The sequence below is a fragment of the Camelus dromedarius genome, chromosome 31 (assembly GCF_036321535.1).
Source record: "Camelus dromedarius isolate mCamDro1 chromosome 31, mCamDro1.pat, whole genome shotgun sequence".
NCBI classification, from domain to species: domain Eukaryota; kingdom Metazoa; phylum Chordata; class Mammalia; order Artiodactyla; family Camelidae; genus Camelus; species Camelus dromedarius.
Window position 1 is genome coordinate 10025245 of NC_087466.1, and position 21262 is coordinate 10046506.

General features: G+C 47.6%; 1 protein-coding gene across 3 annotated transcripts in view; it reads left to right on the plus strand.

Annotated features, from left to right (window-relative positions):
- Positions 1–21262, plus strand: part of ACACB (acetyl-CoA carboxylase beta) — a 110570-nt gene that overhangs the window by 67979 nt on the left and 21329 nt on the right. For all 3 annotated transcript variants that reach the window (XM_010999146.3, XM_010999148.3, XM_010999149.3), the window contains 15 exons: positions 13–159; positions 1591–1779; positions 3807–3907; positions 5588–5676; positions 5767–5891; positions 7823–7936; positions 8122–8235; positions 8815–8904; positions 10034–10152; positions 14047–14184; positions 15587–15686; positions 15775–15882; positions 18249–18305; positions 18549–18590; positions 19702–19917. In XM_010999146.3, coding sequence (XP_010997448.3) covers positions 13–159; positions 1591–1779; positions 3807–3907; positions 5588–5676; positions 5767–5891; positions 7823–7936; positions 8122–8235; positions 8815–8904; positions 10034–10152; positions 14047–14184; positions 15587–15686; positions 15775–15882; positions 18249–18305; positions 18549–18590; positions 19702–19917 — 1749 coding nt within the window. The remainder of the gene's footprint in view (positions 1–12; positions 160–1590; positions 1780–3806; positions 3908–5587; positions 5677–5766; positions 5892–7822; positions 7937–8121; positions 8236–8814; positions 8905–10033; positions 10153–14046; positions 14185–15586; positions 15687–15774; positions 15883–18248; positions 18306–18548; positions 18591–19701; positions 19918–21262) is intronic.

Consider the following 21262-nt stretch of genomic DNA (forward strand, 5'->3'; position numbering starts at 1 on the left):
GTGTCTCGTCAGGCTGAGCCATTCATGGGAGAGCTCCCCGCCCAGCAAACGCTGCCCATCCTCGGAGAGAAACTGAACCAGGTTTTCCACAACGTCCTGGAGAATCTGACCAATGTCATGAACGGCTACTGCCTGCCGGAGCCTATTTTTAGCATCAAGGTGGGTCACGTGTAGGGGAGGTGTGTATCACACACACATGCATAGGTCCAGGTGACCAGAAGATCCCGAGATCTTTACTGAAGGAAGGACTGAGAAAATGGGTCATTCTCTGTCGTTTTTATTGAGGACCTGTTCTCAGGGAATTCCTTAGTTTCATTGTAAGTATCAGTGTGCATTTCCCTTTGATTATAAACTATTGTAAAAGTTTCGTTGATTTTTTGGGGGGGGTTCAGTTCTGCTCAACACTGAGGATGTTCACGTAGTAAGTTAAGAAAGGAGTCGAGGGTGGGTCACCCTCTTAAAGACACAGCAAGGAAGGGACTTTGTTCAGAAACACCACTCTATTCATCACCCCAGGGTCCCGCTGTCTATGGAGGAAGAAGTAGTTCTCAGATTTGCAGACCTCCATGGAAGACTCATGCTGCTAAACTCAGCATCAATAGCCTTAAAACTCGGCTGCATTGCAGGCCGTCCCAGAATAGCCAATCATGGTGACAGTGGTGACACTGATAATAACAACCAGCCCTCATCTCGATCGTGTTATGTGCCAGCCACTACGCTAAGCACTTAAAACTTATTAAGTCATTTAATCCTCCCAACAGCCTATGAGGTAGGAACTGTTATTATTTCCATTTTACAGGTGAGGAAACTGAGGCACAGAGAGGCTAAGAAACTTGCCTTGTTTCACCCATGAAGAGGCAAAGAGGGGACTTGAACCCTGGCCCTCTGGCTCCAGAGTCCATGCTCCTAGCCCCTAGGCGATGCTGCCTAATTGTCTGTTAGAATTGCAACATTTTTTCAGTCCTTCCACTTGCCAGGGCATGCGTGATTTCATTTTTAAACCTTAAACAACCATGTTATGGGGTTGGCACCCTTATCCTCCCCATTCAAAGACCATCAACGTTTTGGGTGACCGGGAGCAGTGGAACATAGCTGCTCAGTCTCTGAGTCTGCCTGAGTTTTCCCCCCGATGTGGCTTCTTACTAGCTGGGTGACTTTGGGTAACTTAACTAACCTCTCTGTGCTTCGGTTTCTCCAGCTGTAAAATGGGAATGATGATATACCTCCTTCGTCGGGTTGTTTCTGAGTATCAGATGGGAACGTGCACATGCAGGTCTTAGGACCGTGTCTGGCACTAAGCGAGTGTCCCACAAACATTGGCTCTTCACAGGGCCTTATGTTCTGTCCTCAGCCCACACTGGCTGTTTGGACGCACGGAGAGGGGAGTGCAGCCTTTCTGGGTGGGGAAACTGGGTGTTCATTCCCGCTCAGGGGGCCATCCACTCAGGACTAGTCCCGATACTCCTGGGTCTCCATCTTTGGAAACAAGTGCGCGGGGACTGGACGGGTTGAGTGTTGGAGCCCTCTGGTGGGTAGCAGTGGCCACACCCCCTGCAGGGCCTCTGGCCGACACCATGATCCCCGCTGCAGCTGAAGGACTGGGTGCAGAAGCTCCTGATGACCCTCCGGGACCCGTCGCTGCCGCTGCTGGAGCTGCAGGAGACCATGACCAGCTTGTCGGGCCGCATCCCCGCCCCCGTGGAGAAGGCGGTCCGCAGGGTGATGGCCCAGTACGCCAGCAACATCACCTCGGTGCTGTGCCAGTTCCCCAGCCAGCAGGTGCGTGCCCCGCAGCCAGCCCCGCCGGGAACTCCGCTCCCGGTCAGTCTGACATCTGGCCTCTGATCAAACGGGGCTTCGTGAGACCCACGTACAGCCCAAGATGCTGTTTTCTTTCACGCCTTCTCTGCAGAATCCCAGCGTGTCCCCCAAAGCAACAGCTGTTTAGATGAACATAAGCAATCATTAGCCCTCCCTCCATAAAACTTGGATTCAGAACAGGAGTGAGCAGTTGCTGCAGATAGAGTGAGCATTTTCCAAAACTCCACTGGCTGAAATAATAGAGGAGACTGTGAGTTTTTCTTGCCAGTTTGTAGCATTGATCCTCCCCGTCTGCTTTGTGTAAGGGGGTAATCTTGGGGCTTTTTGTGTAAATACTATTTTTTAAGAATGGAAACCACTCCAGGGTGGTATCAAAAGTCTCTAATAATTCTACGTCGGCCTCATTTTGTTCTTTTTTGAGTGGAGGATGCTTTTATCAAGCATTTTAAAGGAAATCTGCGTTAGGAAGAGTCCCCTCTGCCTGTTTACCTTCGTGCCCTCTGTCTGGTTAAAAGGGTTTCCTGCCACCGTCATCTCCCCACCCACATGTTAGTGATTTGGGAAGCTAGAGATCAGGGTAGGTCAGTTTATTCCCAGAGTCAACCTCTGGGTTGGAATATTGTTCAGCTGTGAAAAGGAGTGAAATACTGATCCGTGCTCCTCCATGGATGAACCTTGAAAACATGACGCTCAGTGAAAGACACCAGTCACCAAAGACCACATGTTCCCTGATTCCATTTATAGGAAACGTCCGGAGTTGGCAAATCCATGGAGAAAAGAAAATAGATGAGTGGTTGCAGGAGGAATGGGGAGGGACTGCTGTGGGTTAGAGGACTTCTTTTGGGGGTGGTGACAATGCTCTAAAGTCAGATAGTGGTGATGGTTGCACAGCTCTGTGAATATACTACCAACCACTGAATTAACTGTATATTTTAAAAGGAGGGAAGGGAATATAACGGTGTAGAAATTTGATCTCAACTGAAAAATTCATGCAAACAAAGCTCTAAAGGACCCTAGTTGAGACAAACACGTGTTGGAATTTGTCATTGATGTAGGTCTTGCATCAAATGTATTTTTGTTGCCACAGACAATAGGGCGATGGCATGGAATCTAATTGTAAAAATAGGACCCCCATCCAACCCAACACTTTCATGCTCCCTGGGGTTGGAAATTACTTTCTGTTTCTCCAGAGCCTTCATATTTGTGGAGAGGATGATACGAACATGTGTACGTCTTAATGCGATTGTTACCATTGTGAGCGCTTGAATTTTCAAGCCATACATTGAGTGGCACGCACAGAGCTGTTTCTGGGTGGCCAGCGTGTTACTGAGTCCGAGCTCATTCTGCTCGCCGCACGGCAGGCCAGTAAATCAGGAGACACGGTGTTGGGGCAAGGAATCAATGACTTTATTCAGAAAGCCAGCAGATTGAGAAGATGGGGGACTAATGTGCTAGAGAACCATCTTCCTCAAGCCAGAATTTAGGCTCCTTTTATACTAAAAAGGGGGAAGGGGTGTGGTTGGTTGTTGCAAGCTTCTTGGTGTCGGAATCCTTTGTTCTTGCAGCTGTCCATGTGGGTCAGGTCATGGTGTCCCTATAAACCTCCAAATGTTATTTTCTATTCTGTAACTTGTTTTCTCTGTATGAATGGGAAAGTGTTATACCCTTAAAGGTCAGAGCCTTGAGAAGGGGCTCTCCTATATATTTCAGGTTCTAGGCAACATTCTTTTACAAAAGGTGCAGAACCAGCAGGACTCAGCCCAGGAAACAGAGCACAGGGTTAGAGCTAAAGGAACGGACCTCATATGGAGTCAGATTTGTTCTTCCCTACTACAAAAGGGCACTGAGGGTGGAAACATTAATTTTTGAATGAGCTTTGGGTGGGATCCTCATGGAAGCCTGTGGTGGGTCCTCCCGCTGACTTCTGTGTGGCAGCTGGATTGTGTAGTTGTGGGTGGCCAGACCTGTCCTGTTTTTCTGTCCAGATAGCCACCATCCTGGACTGCCATGCGGCCACCCTGCAGCGGAAGGCTGACCGCGAAGTCTTCTTCATGAACACCCAGAGCATCGTGCAGCTGGTCCAGAGGTGAGTCCTGGGCCCTCTGTGGGGAATGGTTGTCACACTCACTGGTCCAGGTCTTGCCCCAGGGTGATGCTCTTTTAAGGCCAGGTTCAAACCGAGAGATGGTGCGTGGGGTCCGAAGCCGCAGTTATAGCCCTGGCACAGCCTTTCCTAACAGCAGCCCTTGACTTCTGTGAATCTCAGTTTGCCAGTTTGTAAAATGGAAATAAAAACACTTCACCCACGATAAATCATCTTGATTTACGAGCAGATTAATTTTTGTGAAGTTCTGACACGTGATGAGTCCTTGTGGCACCGCTGATTATGAGACAATGGGGTGAAATGGCTTCATAGGCCATAAAGGATGATACACCTTATCTCTTGCGGTTTTGGGAGATTGTTGCAAAGAAGGAGTGGGTGAAGAATATGTATTTTATCTCAAGTAGCTCTTGAGCGGGGAGAACTATTCTGATGATAAAGAACTGCTCTTTTTCGTGGTAACTCTATCTAGCAAGAAAGCTTTGCCTCTAAGGATAGAATCCAAACATTCTCAGACTAGAACAAATTAATTCAGCACATATTCACCATGTGCATGAAACTATCAGAGGTGCAGAGGATGTAAGACTGTAGGAGACAGCCCTGCTTTTCAGGGAGCTCCCTGGCTCATGGGGACTCATACTGACAATATGGGATTATAGCTGAGGAAATAGATTTGAGTTTGGATTCCCTGCAAAGTGAGAATTTCATAGCCAAGGGCTGGAGGTGGGGAGATTCCTCCCCCAGAACACTTCGACTGCTAACCTTAAACCCATCCTTTAGCATCAGAGAAATGCCTCGAAGAAATGAACAAATGATAAGCTAGGTGAATTCCCTAGCAAATTTTTTTTTGTGTTAAACATGCATCTCAAAGCTCTGTCCTATGTTGTGTGCATGTGTTTTTTTCACATTATATTTGAATAAAAGAGGATTTTATGTTCCTGTTCTTTTGCTGTCACTTGGTGATGCTGGGGTGAAGCTGGTCTCAACTTCCCTAAAATTCAGCATCGCATGCTCTCAGAAACTCAATTCCCTGTGTTCTGAAATCATTTGGAAGAGGAAATGGTTTAAGGAACATCCAGGTTACAATTCATTTTTAAACAGGGAAGTGAAATTTACACAGGGATCTTTTGGCAAATGTCTTTTAAGTTTTGTTTTGTTTTCCAAACTGTCTTGATATCTTGGATGGTTAACTGAAAATTTTTGTTTTCCACCATGCATGCAAGGCTGGCCCCTTTCAGCATCCCAACTCTGTAAGTGTTTTTCCTCCTTTCTGGGGACAGGCTGGCCCCCTCCAGAGGTTCAGAAACTCAGGCCTCTGGTTGGATGCATAACCTTGGCAAGTCATTGCTCTCTTTGGCCTGTGGGATGAACACAAATGAACCAACTCACACGTTCCCTCCCAGACCTAAGGATTAGGGGGTGCAGCCTCCAGATTCCTTTTTTCAAATTTTTTTAAATAATTTTTTTAAACAGAGGTACTGGGGATTGAACTCAGGACTTCATGCATGCTAAGCACGCGCTCTACCGCTGAGCTCTACCCTCCCCTCCTCCAGATTCTTAATGAGTGTTTTCTCCTTTTTCAGTCTTAAAAGCCCTGGCTGTAGATGTCTCAGGCACCCCAGGAAGTGGCGTTGATCGTTAAGACAGCTTTCCCTCCCTCCCCAGATACCGCAGCGGGACCCGCGGCTATATGAAGGCGGTGGTGTTGGATCTCCTGCGAAAATATTTACTGGTTGAGCACCATTTCCAACAAGGCAAGAGTCGTCGCCACTGGCACTGGTGACCATCCGCGGGGGCAGGGGGGCCCCCGGCCTTACCCCACGCGGCGTTTTGTCTCCCTCCAGCCCACTACGACAAGTGTGTGATAAACCTCAGGGAGCAGCTAAAGCCAGACATGTCGCAGGTGCTGGACTGCATCTTCTCCCACGCGCAGGTGGCCAAGAAGAACCAGCTGATGATCATGTTGATCGTAAGCAGGAAAGGGCGCCCTTTACCTAGAGCAGGGTAGCTCAGGGGTCCGCTGACTGTTTCCAAAAAGGGCCAGAGAGTAAATATGTTAGACTTTGCCCATGATACGGTGGCTCTTGACCTCTCAAAGCTGCCCACTGTACAGTGCAAGAAAACAGGCGGGGCTGGGCCCCATGAAACTTCGTTTACAAAACCAGGCAGTGGGTGGGTTTTGTCAGCCCCTGGGGATTATCATGACGAACCCACAAAGCACCTACTATGTGCCAGGTGCTCCTGACTTGAAATACTGACTCATTTCATTTTCCCAGCAATCCTAGGGAGGCAGGTACTGTTCTCACCCTCCTTTGACAGAGCACAGAGAGGTGAAGTCACTTTCCCAAGGGCACCCAGCTTGTAAGGGCAGAGCTGGGATTTGAACCCACAACCTGGCTCCAGAGTCCTGCCAAGCTATTATTAGTCAGGGGACATTGGATTTGGAGGCTTTTGCAGTAGATCTTTCATTTTGCCTTCTTGGAGAAGCATAGAATTTCTTTGTTCTTACTTCTACTAGGTAGTAACTAGCTCTCCTTTATAGCTAAAGATTTTTTTCCCTTAATATGACTTGGAAAATGTTAAGAGGAACAGATCACAGCAGAGACTCGGGCTTGGCTGACAGCAAGAAGGAATTGGCAGATTTTTTTTTTTTTCTGTAAAGGGCCAGAGAGTAAATATTTCAGGCTTGTGGCCCTCTAGCCTGTGCTGAAACTACTCAGCCCTGCTATTGTAGCGTGACAGCAGCCGTGGACAATATGTGAATGAATGTGCATGGCTGTGTTCCAATAAAACTTTATTTACAAAACTGGGCAGTGGGCCGGATTTGGTCCTGGGCTTATAGAACAGTGAACATCCTGACAAGGTAGATTCATAAATATTGATATTTTTGTAAAGAATCATTTAAAAATCTAGTGCGGTATGAGACTATTTTAATCGTCGCTGCACTTGAGAATCACCTGGGGTGGCAGTGGGGGAGCTTTTAAAAAATACAGATGCCCAGGCCCCACCCTTGGTTCATTAACCCAGGGTCTCTGGAGGTGGGGCCCAGGCATTAAAACTTTTTGAAAGCTCCTCCGATGGGAATCTTAAACAAAGAGACTGTGTATTAGATAATATTATTGGTTGAATGTTCATTTCTTGGGGTGTTTTAACAGTTCCCCAGTTAGCTGGAGAAGCTCTTTTTCTCAAGGAGGTACATTCTGAAATAGTGGGAAGGGTCATGGTGTCTGCAACTGATTTTCAAAAAAAAATGTGTGTGTGTGTGTGCAGACATGCGTGTATGCTTGTTAGAAAAGAGCAAATGTAGTATTAGTTGAGCAATTGCTGAATCTAGATGGTGAGTATAGGGTTCTCAATGTACCAATTTCCGTGTAGTTTTGAAATTCTTCATGATTAAATTTGGGGCCGAAGCTGCCCCATGTGATTGCAACAGGCAGCCAGGATTAGGAACTTATTATGCCCAGGGATGCATCCAGTCTTGGGGGAAATTCCATTGCTAAAATAATATAACGCTTTCGAAAGTACGTCCTTTGGATGGAGTTTTTTTTAAGTTTGAGCCTTTGTTGAGCAAAGCACACCTGGAAATGAATGGAAAGGGTCTAGCTGCTTGTCTGGCCATTGTAAGAACCTATTACAGTGATGCAGACACTCAGATGTCTTTTTCTTTGTGCCAGGAGTTTAGTGCATGTTTTGGGCTGGATTAATGGGTGAATGAATGAACAAACGGAGGGTCCCTGGTGGAGAGTGGTTAAGGGTGTGTGTATCAGGCTGTGCTAGGTGTGTTCAGAGGGCCAGGCAGCAGGTTTGCTGGGACGGCCACACCCCTGGCCAAGGCTGAGTGCTGGCACGTTTTCTTGTGCTGCGGTGGAGCCATTTGGATTTTGTTTCTATCTCCCAAAGGATGAGCTTTGTGGCCCAGACCCCTCCCTGTCGGACGAGCTGACCTCCATCCTCAATGAGCTCACTCAGCTGAGCAAAACTGAGCACTGCAAAGTGGCCCTCAGAGCCAGACAGGTAGGGTTGTGGACTGTGGTCCCCACTGTGCAGGGGGGTCACGGGGTGCTGTCCTCCTCCCACACTTGGCCCCCACTGCACGCTGCCGCTGCTGTCCCATATGGGTCTGACCCGCAGGGCCCGGCCCTTGGTTTCTCCCCGGTGAGGGTGGCTCAACCCACCCCCTCCATCCCCTCCTGCTGCAGGTCCTGATTGCCTCCCACCTCCCCTCCTACGAGCTGAGGCACAACCAGGTGGAGTCCATTTTCCTGTCTGCCATCGACCTGTACGGCCATCAGTTCTGCCCGGAAAACCTCAAGGTGAGGCTGTCACCATCCGTCCACTTTGCACAGAGCTCGTGCAAAGGCCCAAGTGGGGCCTGAGGGTGGGAAGCGGGCTCCCCTAGCCCTCAAGGTGCTAGGCGTGGGTGCAGAGCGCAGTTGCAGACACCAGTGATTTAGTGCATTGTGGCCGGGGCTGCCTGAGGGGGCCCCTGGGGAGGCTCTGGGAGAGGTTTTGTCCTGCAGGATGGACAGCGCCTCAAAGCCTCCTCTCCTAAGAGGTGTGATTTTAAAAATTCACATGTGCTGGGGCTTATTGGAAATTGCGGGCACTCACATGGCTGGGTCGTGGCTTCATCTTCCCAGGGCTCCCCAACCCCGAAATCTGGTTCATTTACAAGCTTCCAGCGCCCCCTCCACGTCTGGAGCTGTGAGCCCTGGGAGAGGAGTCACCCCAGAACTGCTTCCATGTTCAGATCTCGTGGGTCTGGCGCACCGGCAGCATCTCCTGATAACAAAAGGACCCACCTCTCTTTCCTACTCCCGTCCCTCCGGCTTCTCTGAGTGTTGGTTAAAACTTGCTTACTTTTCCTTTTTCTCCCTTTCCATGTCCTGCAGAAATTAATACTCTCAGAAACGACCATATTTGACGTCCTGCCGACTTTCTTCTATCATGCTAACAAAATCGTTTGCATGGCATCCTTGGAGGTAAGCAGAAGAGAGGCCCCCGGGACAGCACCAGTACTGACCACGCCTGTCCTAGCTCCCACTGCCCGCCCGGTGCACCCTTAACCCTGGGCCCCATGCCTTGCAAACGTGATCTTATCATTCTCTCTACAAGGTAGGTCCAGTTACTTACACCCATTTTACAGAGAAGGGAACTGAGGCTCAGAGAGGTGAAGCAACTTGCTTGAGGTCACACAGCTAGGCAGTGGGAGACCGGGGATCCACATTAGGTCTGTCTTGGTCCAGAGTCCTTGCTGGTAACTTCTGCTCTCTTGTGTGCCATCCCAGCCTTCTCCGGGCAGGGCAGAGTTAAATACTAACTCCCAGCGACCAAGTCTGAGGCATTTCATCCAGACTTTCTGATTTATCTTTGAATATTTTTCTACTTGGAGCTATGAGAGGTGGAAGGAGCCTAGGTGACAATTTAAGGTGACCTCCCTATGTGTCGGGCAGAGATAAGCATGACCAGTGGCAAAATCCAGATCAGAGCCAGGTTTTCTGCTTCTGTTCTGGCCCTCCTGAATTCAGGGGACTCAGATTCCAAAGATTTAGTATGGAGAAAGAATTTAAAATGCCTTAATTTTATTGCTTACATGTTGAAATGATAATCATTTAGGTATTGGGAATAAAATGAAATCTATTATTCAACTTATTTTTACCTGTTGCCTTTTTTTTTTAAAGTGGCTACCAGACAATTTGAAATGAATTTAAAATTGCGTACGTGGCCCGTGTTACAGTTCTTCTGGACAACATTACTCTAGAGCAGGACTCGGCAAACTATAGCTATAGCCCATGGGCCACAGCTGGCCCACTGCCTGATTTTGTCAATAAAGTTTTATTGAAACAGCCATGCCGATTCATCTACATATTGTCTGTGGCACTAATGGGCTACAACGGCAGAGTTGAGCAGTTGTGAAAAAGATGATGTATTTCACAAAAGCCTAAAATGTTTACTCTCTAGCCCTTTGCAGAGAAAGTAACGTTCTGAAAAGTGAGCAAATTTGCTCTTAACGTCTGCTTAGGGATCACTTCGAGATCGTTCCTGGTACCCTCCAGCCTGAGTTTTCTCAGGTTTTGGGGCACTATGCCCTCTGTGCTTCTGTTTCATTAGGTTTATGTGCGGAGGGGCTACATCGCCTATGAGTTAAACAGCCTGCAGCACCGGCAGCTCCCGGATGGCACCTGTGTGGTGGAATTCCAGTTCATGCTGCCCTCCTCCCACCCAAACCGGTACAGAGTGGTACCCACCTGCGGGGTGCCTTGGGTTTCTTTCCTCCTTGATGGCTGTAGTTCTGTTTCTGGAGGGACCCAGCAGGTATATCTGGGAACGCTGCTGGGGAGACCTCAAGGACACCACTTCCCCACCCTGGCATCTCCCCAAATCGCCATTCTGTCATCTGTCAGATGGAAAGAACCCACAGCCTACCTCCTACACCTGCACCGTCCAGTCTGGTAGCCACTGCCCACCCGTGGGATATTTAAATTAAAATGCATGAAAATTAAATTAAAAATTCAGTTCCTCAGTCGCACAAGCTGCATTTAACTCTGCAGTTGCCACAGGCTCACGTGCAGCTCGTGGCTGCCATATTGGACGTTGCAGTTCCAGAACATTCCATCACCACCAAAAGTTCTATTGGACAGGGTTGTCCAAGACCACGATGAGTAGTAAATGAGATAAGACACCTGCAGCCTTTAGGACAGTGCCTCACACGCAGAAAGCTGTAGATGAACACAGGATCCCTGCGATGATCAGACTGATACTGTTATTATGATCTGACCGCAGGATGTGGGTCACCTCTATGCTAAGTGCTTTCACGCTGTTTCGTTCAGCCCTCACAATCTGTCACCCCCAAACATGTTCTCATCTCCGTTGTACAGCTGAGGAGCCCCAAGGTCTTTGCTTGCAAACTGTGGGAATTTGAGCCCAGGCTGTGTTCTTATTTCAAAGTTCTTTACAGTGTTTGAGGGCTCTCTGGAGCCAGCAGCCGGGCCACACGTGTCGGCCTGTTTGCATCCTCATGAGATTCTCACCCGGGGACATCCTGGTGTGTCTTTGTTGCCCCTCACCATCTCCTTTTCTTTCTTTCTTTTTTAAATTGAAGTTTAGTTGATTTACAACATTGCATTAATTTCAGGTGTACACCAAAGTGATTCAGTTCTATATATTTTTTTTTCTGATTCTTTTTCATTATAGGTTATTACAAGATATTGAATAGTAGTATCTATGTGTTCATCCCATACTCCTAATTTATCCCCCCACCCCTTTTCTCTTTGGTAACCATAAATTTTCTATACTTGTGAGTCTGTTTCTGTTTTATAAGTTCATTTGTATAATTTTTTAGATTCTACATATAAATGATATCATATAATATTCGTCTTTCTCTGTCTGACTTACTTCACTCAGTATGATAATCCAGGTCCATCCATATTGCTGCAAATGGCAGAATTTCATTCTTTTTTATGACTGGATAATGTTACATTGTGTGTATGTGTGTGTGTGTGTGTGTGTATGTATATGCCACAAATTCTTTATCCAGTCATCTGTCGATGGAGACTTAGGTGGCGTCCACGTCTTGGCTGTTGTGAATAGTCCTGCTACACCTTCTCTTTTCCAATCCATCTTATTTCCGCGCCCGAGGTACCATTCCCTTCAGGTAGAGTATGACACCTTCTACTGAAGCAACGATGTCTCCCTGGGATTTGGAGCCTTTTCTTGTACTTTTCTTCATCCCTCTGTTTCTGGTTCTCAGAGGGGTTCCCAAAGGCCTTGCCTGGGGCTAGAATGGTCTCATTAGAATTTGGGCATTGAGTCGATCTTAACATCTATACGGGCAACAGTGTTAGTGCTTTCTCTCTCTCTTTTTTTTTTTTTTGAAGTATAGTTGATATATGTTACAGGTGTACAGAATAGTGACTCACAATTTTTAAAGGTTATACTCCATTTATAGTTGTTATAAAATATTGGTTATATTCCCTGTGTTGTACAATGTATCCTCTTAGCTTATCTTATACGTAATAGTGTGTCTCAGCTCCCAGTGGGGCCAGGCTGGGCCCTCTGCACCTGTGTCTGTAGACCCAGACACGCTGTAAATTGGGTCATGGGACCAGAGGGAAGGTCAGACAAGAAGCCAGCATGGCCTCCTGCAGCCAGGATTTAGTTCCAGACCCAAGGGGCACTGAGCACAGCCAGAGGTGGGAACTCAAGAGCATGGCTGTGCCTGAGGGACTCCTGCCCTAGTTCCAGAAAATCAGCCCAGTGAGGCCAGACCTTTCCATGTTTTTTTCCAAGAGAAGCAGGAAATCTAGACTTAAAAAAAAAAATCCTCAACTTTCCAGTGTAGATAGCTAATTAATGTGTAGGAATATATTAAAGGTACCACATAGTCCAATGTTCATAGCAGCATTGTTTACAGTAGCCAAGACAGGGAAACAACCCAAGTGTCCATCAACAGATGAATGGATAAATAAGATGTGGTGTACACACACACACACACACACACACACACACACTGGAGTACTACTCAGCCATAAAAAGAATGAAATTCTGTCATTTGCAGCAAAATGTGGATGGACCCAGAGAATATTACGTTTAATAATGTAAGTCAGAAAGGAAAACAAATACCATATGACATCACTTATATGTGGAACCTAAAAACAAAACAAATGAATGTATAGAGCAAAATGGAAACAGACTCACAGGTATAGTACAGAGCACAAACTAGTGGTTACCAGTAGGGAGAAGGAAGTGGGGAGGGACAAGATAGGGGTATGGGATTGATACAAACTACTGTGTACAAAATAGATAAGCAACAAGAATATATTGTACCAAAAAAAAGTGCTGAATAGATCAGTCAATCTGGAGCCAGAGAGTCCATCTGTGGGCCAAATTCAGCCCATGCTGCCCTGCCAGGGTCACCTTTGCATTTAGCTATCCGGGAGCAGGGGGCCTGGCTGATGATTTCTGCGATATCCAACAGGAAGGCACAGATGGGCCCTGCTTCACCTGGGTTGGGATCCCCAAGAGCATCCCCAATTTCTACAATTCACTAGGAAGGTTTCCAGGATTCAGCCTAGAGTCATGCGCACCACTATGACTTATAGCGAAAGACACAAAGCCTGGTCAGCAAAGGACTTGGGGTCAAGTCCGGAGGACACCAGGCGCAAGCTCCCAAGAGTCCCATCCCATTGGAGTCACCCAGGATGTGCATCGAGTTGTGATGATGTGTGTGCAGTGTCGTCCAGCAGCTGCTCAGAGGCTCACCGCCCTGGGTTTTCTCTGGGAGCTGGTCACATAGGCACCCTCTGCTTAGCACGTACCAAAATCCTCGAGTCCAGAAGGAAAGCTCAGCAGAAACCACAAAGTACAAACAATTTGGGCTCAGTGAGCCTCCCTCATCATTTAGGGGATGGTGGGAACCCTCCTGGACTTCCTGGACACCAGCCTAGGGCCAGCCTTTCAAGCAGGTGTCCTTTTCAGGAGAGCAGCTTCAGGCTTCATGCTTTGTTGACTCTTGTCTGCACCCCCCGATCTGATGCACACCCCCTCCTTCGCTCAATACCAGAGCCTGGCTCTAACCACCCAGGGCACCCATTTGGATTTGCTCCTGGTATGCAGTCCTGGGGGTAGTACCTGCTTCAGCTCCAGCGCGCTGCTGGCCTAGGGCTCAGTTGTGGTTTCTGAACCTGTCCTGAGTGCAGTTTGATTGAGGGGAGGGGTACAGGAAGCAGAGGCCTAGAGTGTCCTTTAGAACCAAGCCTGGGCCCTTAGCAGGCCCAGGGGCTGGGGCTCTCCAGGAGAAATTGATGCTGGCAGTTCCTTCTCTGTGGCTGAGTTCACTAGTGTGGATTTAGTCTGGGGACATGTTAGGACTGGATCGGTATGCCTGCGTGTACCATTCATTCATTCATTCATCTGTTGAGTTCTTGGTCTACAACCAGGTCTGGGGGAATCAGACAAGACTCCCCAGCCCCCGGCCTCCACCCTTGTTCCCTCCACCCCCAATTCTGAGCCCCCCTCTTTGCAGTCCTGGCTCACCGAAGCTTCCAGAGCAGGAACGGCTCTTGGGGGCCAGATCTGGGAGCAGCTGCCTCATCCCCAGCTCCCTGTCCCCATGCCCCCCGCAGGATGGCCGCCCCCATTAGTGTCACCAACCCTGAACTGCTGAGACACAGCACGGAGCTCTTCATGGACAGTGGCTTCTCCCCCCTGTGCCAGCGGATGGGAGCCATGGTCGCCTTCCAGAGATTCGAGGATTTCACCAGGTACCCAGCGTGGCCTGGTCTCCCTGGAACACCCTGAGCAGAGGGGTTGAGTGAGCTTGACCACCCCCCCACCCCTTCATTGCACACACTGCACACACGGGTTGGGGCGACCCAGACACGTGACACAGCAAGTTAATATCAACATATCAGGGGGAGGGTAGAGCTCAGTGGTAGAGCGCGTGCTTAGCATGCACGAGGTCCTGGGTTCAATCCCCAGAACCTCCTCCAAAAATAAATAAATAAACCTAATTACCTCCTTCCCCCCAAAAAAAACTAAAACAGAATAGTAACAGATTAATAATATCACAGCCGAGAGTGTGGGCGTCAGCACCCCCTGCGTTTGAATTCTGGCTCTGCACTGCTTCCAAACTGTGAGACTCTGAACAAAGTATTGAACCTCTCTGTACCTTCGCTTTCTCATCTGTGTGATGGGCATTAGAGAAAGATCTCCTTCATAGGGTCACCAGGAAAATTAAATGAGATAATACATATAAAATACTGTATTTTAAACTGTAATTCATGTGTAAAAAACAGAGTCAAAAACTTCAGCATTGTTGCCCTCTTTTCAGCTTGGTCCTGTGTGTTCTGCATCAGGCTTAGATTATACTGTATCTTTTTTTTCCACAAGTTGTTTCACTATTTCTTTTTTGTTGCTATTGGAGTACGATAGATTTACACTGTTGTGTTAATTTCAGTTGTACAGCATAGTGATTATGTTACACACACATATATCGTCTCTTTTATTACAGCTTATTACAAAATACTGAATATAGTTCCCTGTGCTATGAAGTAGGCCCTTGTTTTATATCTTATATATAGTAGTGGGTCTCTGTTAATCTCATGTTCCTAATTTGTCCCCTCCTGCCCCCCCACAGTTATCTTGTATCTTCACAACAGCCTCGGGAGGTGCAGTGAATACTTTTGTTATCTTCAGTTAACTCAGAGAGATGAGATGAGGTTGTAGGGGTCTCCCAGCCAGTAAAAAGGGGACCCCAGCGATGCCCCAAAATGTTGGAATCCTTTCCTTTATTCACCATCTCACATTTTGCTTTTCTTTTCTGTTGTTTTATGAGGGGGCTGGGAGTGATTGAGTTTGTTTGTTTATTTATTTATATTTGGAGGAGGTACTGAGGATTGAACCCAGGACCTCGTGCATGCTCAACATGGGCTCTACCACCTGAGCTATACCCTCCCCGCTATTCACCATCTCAGATCATGGAGGTTCATTCTTCCCTTTTGGGAAGAACCCCATCGATGGTGCCTTGCCAGGAATCGCATGAACTCTGCACAGGCTTGGATGCGCTTACAGAGTGGTGGTTGGGAAAGAGGGAGGGTCCCGGTCTGACCTGTGACCTCCTGGGGCAGCAGCCCCTCACCCTCCCTCTCTGCCCTGCACCCCCAGGAACTTTGACGAGGTCATCTCCTGCTTCGCCAATGTGCCCAAGGACACCCCCCTCTTCAGCAAGGCCCGCACTACCCTGTTCTCCGAGGACGACAGCAAGGTCAGTGTCTGGGCAGGGAGCAAGCCGAGGAGGGGGTGGGCTGGGGCCCCGGACCCTTCTACTGCCTGCCCTTGGGTTCCTCTCCCAGAGTCTCCGAGAAGAGCCGATCCACATCCTGAACGTGGCCATCCAGTACGCGGACCACCTGGAGGACGAGCAGCTGGTGCCGATTTTCCGGACATTTGTGCAGTCCAAGGTGTGCTGGGCATCCTCTGGTTCTGGGTCCCTGGAGAAGGAGGAGGGACTATCTTGCTGAAGTGTCTGTGTGCCCGGAGTCCTGCTGAGTCCTTCAGAGCCATAGACCTGGCTCCCCATCCTAGCTCTGCTGCACCGGTGACCTTGGGCACCACGATAGAACATGCAGAACCTCAGCCTCTTCCTCAGTCACATAGGGGTGGCGTTTCTCTCTCTCCGGGTGTTGCCATGATGAGATGTCACAGTACATACACCACTTAGCCCAAAAGACACATTCAATAAATAGTTTTGGAGTTTGGGGGAAATGTTTTTCTTGGGATAAGCCAGAAAACACAATTTTTAAATGGTCACTTACATTAACAACTGCATATGCAAATAATTGTGGGTTGGCTTTATAAACGTGGTGACCGTTGCCAGCATGGATGCTCACCCAGCAGTAGGGACAGCTGTTACATAGGCTCAGGGATCCTGTCTGCAAACAGATGTGGAGCAGCTTGGCAAGCGTAGGTAGTAGAAATATTGGGAAGGTGCTGTGTTACCGCTGGCAGGTTACTTAACCTCTCTGATCCTTACTTTTCCCATGTATACAGTGGAAAGAACTAACAGCCAGACAGTGTGCCTGGCAGATCTGATTAATTTCTGAGCTAAAAATCTCAGCACCCCATTTTATAGACTGTTCTGGCCCCTTCTTGAGCCTCCTTCGCAAGACTACCTCTCCCCGGCCAGAGATTACCAACTACTATTCTGACTTCCAACAATATCTATTCTGTTTTTTCTGCTTTTGAGTTTTGTATCAATTAAGTCATACAGTTTGTACTTTTCTGTGTCAGGCTTTTTTACTCATCTTTTTAAATAATATAATATATAAGGGTCACTTAATGCCAATTTCATTAAAGAGTTCATGAAATGTTAAAAATATATATATATGTATATATAATACATATATTTTAAAATATATTTTTTAATGAGTTTTTTCTTTGGGGGGTAATAGGTATTTATTTGTTTGTTTGTTTATTTTAATGGAGGTACTGGGGATTGAACCCAGGACCTCATGCACGCTAAGCACGGGCTCTACCACTGAGCTATACCCTCCCCCCCATATATATATATTTAATAGCTTTATTGAATATAGTTCACATACGCACTATTCCCCCATTTAAAGTGTACAGTTCATTGCTTCTCGGTGCAGTAGTCCCTTCATCTGCAGTTTTGTTTTTCAGTTTCATTTTCCCACGGTCAGCCACAGTACAAAAATATTAAATGGAAAACCCCAGAAATAAGTAATTTATAAGTTTTAAGTTGTGCACCATTCTGAGAAGCATGATGAAATCTCTTGCCATCCTGCTTTGTCCTGCCAGGATGTGAACCATCCCTTTGTCCAGGGTATCCACCCATTAGTCACTTAGTAGCCGGCTCGGTTATCCCATCAACTGAGGTGGTATCACAGTTCTTGTGCTAAGTCACCCTTATTTTACTTAATATTGCCCCCAAAGTGCAAAAGTAGTGATGCTGGCGATTCGGACATGCCAAAGAGAAGCTGTAAAGTGCTTCCTTTAAGTGAAAAGGTGGAAGTCCTTGTTTTCATAAGACAGGAAAAAAAAAAAAAAACTGTCAGCTTTGTTGCGGAGAGCTACGGGAAGAATGAATCTTCTATCCGTGAAATTGTAAAGGAGGAAAAAGAAATGAATGCTAGTTGTGCTGTCTCACCCCAAACGACAAAAATTACAGCCACAGTGAGTGGTAAAGGCTTAGTTAAGATGGAAAAGGCATTAAATTTGTGCAAGAAAATGTTTTGAGAGACCACTGATATAATTTCTATTACAGTAGATAGCTATAATTGATCTATTTTGTTATTATTGCTGTCAGTCTCTTACCGTGCCTAATTTGTAAATTAAACTTCATCATCAGTATGTATGTATTGAAAAAAAATAGTATATATACAGTGTTGGGCACTATCCGTGGTTTCAGGCATCCGCCAGGGGTCTTGGAATAAATATATTCCCCCATGAATAAGGGGAGACTATTATATATTCATAAATTTGTATAAGCATCATTGTATTTTAGAATATTTTCACATCCACCAAAAAACCCTGTATCCATTAGCAGTCACCCCATTTCCCCCTCAACCCAACACCCTTTCCCCGGCCCTAGGTAACCACTAACCTACTTTCTGTTTCTATGCATTTGCCTATTCTGAATATTTCGTATAAATGGAATAAATGGGATTTCATACAGTATGAGGTCTTTGGGAACTGGCCTCTTTTACTTAGCATGCATTCAAGGTTCGTCCGTGTGGTAAGGTGCATCAGGCCTTCACTCCTTTTTGTGGCCAAGTATGATTCCATTTGTGTTTGGCTTTTAATGCAGAAAAACATCCTTGTGGATTGTGGACTCCGAAGAATCACATTCCTAATAGCCCAAGAGGTCAGTCCGATTCTCAACGCACCTGTGTGAGTCCTTCCCCTCCTTCAAGACCCAGGGCCATTTGTTTGACGTTTACTCTGTAGATTGGGGTGGAAAAGATCAGTGGCTAGAGGAGAGACGGCTTTCCGATGATTCCTTCTGTAAGGGGACTGGGTTCTGGCTAAAAATCACAAAACAGGTATACAGAGATTTCAGTGGGTCTTGCTTGATTTAATTGTCTTTTCTATGGATTTCTTTTTGCAGAAAGAATTTCCCAAGTTTTTCACATTCAGAGCAAGAGACGAGGTAGGGTGAAGAGCTCCCCGGGCATCTTTGGTGTTCAGGAAGAATGTGGTCCCCAGTCCTTCTGGTCTCCCCATATTCTAGAACGTGCAGATTTGTGTAGACCCCAGCCTTCCTCTGGGATGGTATTTCCAGTGAGAGCCCTGGGTTTCTATGTGGAGCTCAAACCTTGTGTTTTGCGCTCCAGGTTTCTCTCTCACCTGGATGCCTTTTGTACTTGCTGGTGTAACTCAGATGGTTCTCCCAACCTCTTTTTCTTATGTTCTTCTAGAACAATGGTTGGCAAACCATGGCTTGCAGGCAGGCCCCCTGTTTTTATAACCAGAGTTTGATGAGAACAGAGGCCATGCCCATTAATCACTGACTGTCTCCTGTGGCTTTTTTGCTTCAGCAGCCGAATTGGGTACATCAGCCCTCCGTATCTGCAGACTCCACATTCACGGATTCAGCCAACCACCGATGGAATCTCCGAGGTTGGCTGAATCCGTGGATGTGGAACCTACAGACCGCATGTTGGAGGGCCGACTGGTTGTGACTGACAGTATAGTCCATCAATCCTCTGCCCTTTTAAGAAAAAGTTTGCCCATCCCTGTTCTAGAACAGGTGGGCTTGTTGCCAGCACAGATCCAGGAGGCCACCAAACCCTGTTTTTTAATTTATCCAAAGTCTGACTTTCCTAGTTAAGACTCATCCTTTCTCTAGTTTCTTCATTTTCTCTTCAGTTCGGTCTCCAGCTCCATCAGTCTCTTCCTTTTGGGGACTAGTGTCTACAAGGAAATCAGGGGTTAGTGACTTCTTGGGAAATATTCTGTGCTGTGACAGATAGAAAACAGCCAGGTGGTGCCAGCAGGTGCTGGGAACTAGTTAGGCTGCCCCAGGGCCAAGAAGGTCATGCCAGCACAATTCCTGGCTCTCCTCCAGACCTTCGCAAAATCCCAAATCTCTTGAGCTCACAATTAGAGGACACCATGAACTTTTCATTCCTGAGCACTAAACCTGGAAACACCAGGGAGTGCAGGAGAGTGGGGCATGGATCAAGCAGGCACCCAGCCCAGCACCCAGCTCCGCATGTGCCTGTGTGTCCGTCTGGTTTCTCTCTCCGGTCGGCCTGCAGTTTGCAGAAGACCGCATCTACCGTCACTTGGAGCCGGCCCTGGCCTTCCAGCTGGAGCTCAGCCGGTTGCGGAACTTTGACGTGACCGCCATGCCCTGCGCCAACCACAAGATGCACCTCTACCTGGGTGCCGCCAGAGTGAAGGAGGGCGTGGAGGTGACCGACCACAGGTTCTTCATCCGCGTCATCATCAGGCACTCCGACCTGATCACCAAGGTAGGACGTCACGGTGTGTTCCTTACACCTCCTGAACTTGTCGCTCACATGCTGGCCTTCCCTCCACGGAGCTCCTGCCCTGGGTCAGGCCCTGGGCTGCGTGCTGGGGATCACGGGGTGCACAGGGCATGCTCAGCCCTGCCCTCGTGACTGCTGCTCCAGTCTGGGGTGGCCGGAGGTGGACACTGAAATGGCCTCTTTTCGTGGGGTGTCATGTGAATTCCTGCTTCTGTCACCAAGATCTCTGTGTGGGAAGAGAATTGGAAGGATAGAAAAGAAAGACCCTGGTTTGTTAAGGGGATTTTTTTCCCCCTGATTGAGTGCATGATCATTTTCCATTGTTTCTTGCATTAGAAAAGTAATCCTTGTGAAGATTGCAGACAATACTGAGAAGACTTTCAAAAAATCCAGGGGAAGGACCCAGAATCCTGCCACTCAGGGGTCAGCCCTGTTGGTGGCCCTTTTGAGACCTAATTCCATACATAGGGTTGTAGGTGTAATGTTATAGATGGGAGCTCAGGATAGACAAATCATTTAAAGAGTTGGGTTTTTTTTTTAACCTGTAGACCCTTGTCCATGTTAATGAAGATGATTTCCCTCATGCAGTTCCCTTGCATGGATGTATCATGTGCGTGTAGTGTTTTTAAGAAATCTCCTAGTGATGGATGTTAAGCTAATCGCAATGTTTTGCTACCCCAGTCACCTAGATATTTTAATAGCTTTTATGATCATTCACGTACAATAAGGCCAACTGGTCAGGAGATGGTTGCCACTGGAAAGGTGGTTTGTTTGTCACTCACAGATCCCAAGAGGAGGGGACATGCTGTGCCACAGGGGCCACAGGGGGAACACCAGGGTTGGTCAGGAGGCTGAGTGAGGGGGATACGTGGACAGGAGCCTTTACTGTGGAGTCTGCAGGCCCTATAGGAATAGGTGAGGCAGGGGGGGCAGGCTTGAGATTGGCAATCTTGAGTGATTTCAGCAGGCTCTGAGTAGAGGGGTTGTCCCTGTTGTCTGGTACCTGGCGCTGGAGTGATTAGGGCAGGTGGATGGTGGTCGTGAGAGCCTGACAAAGGAGGTAGTTGGGGTGTGGGCTCTGGATTGGCTGGTTTGCATGAAAAGCGTGCTCATGGATGAGTTATTTACTGTCTCTGGGAATTGAGGAACCCTGGGAAGGGCAGCCCCTCCAGGGTCAGCAAGGCCCCAGCTGTCAAAGCATCAGAATACAGAAAATAAAAGATGTGCTGAATACACGCGACAGCCTTTGATGTCCCTTCACCTCTGGAAGCAGGGCTCTTTTGGAGGAGGGGAATATGTCCCTCTCCTGCTCCCTGTCTGAGGCCGG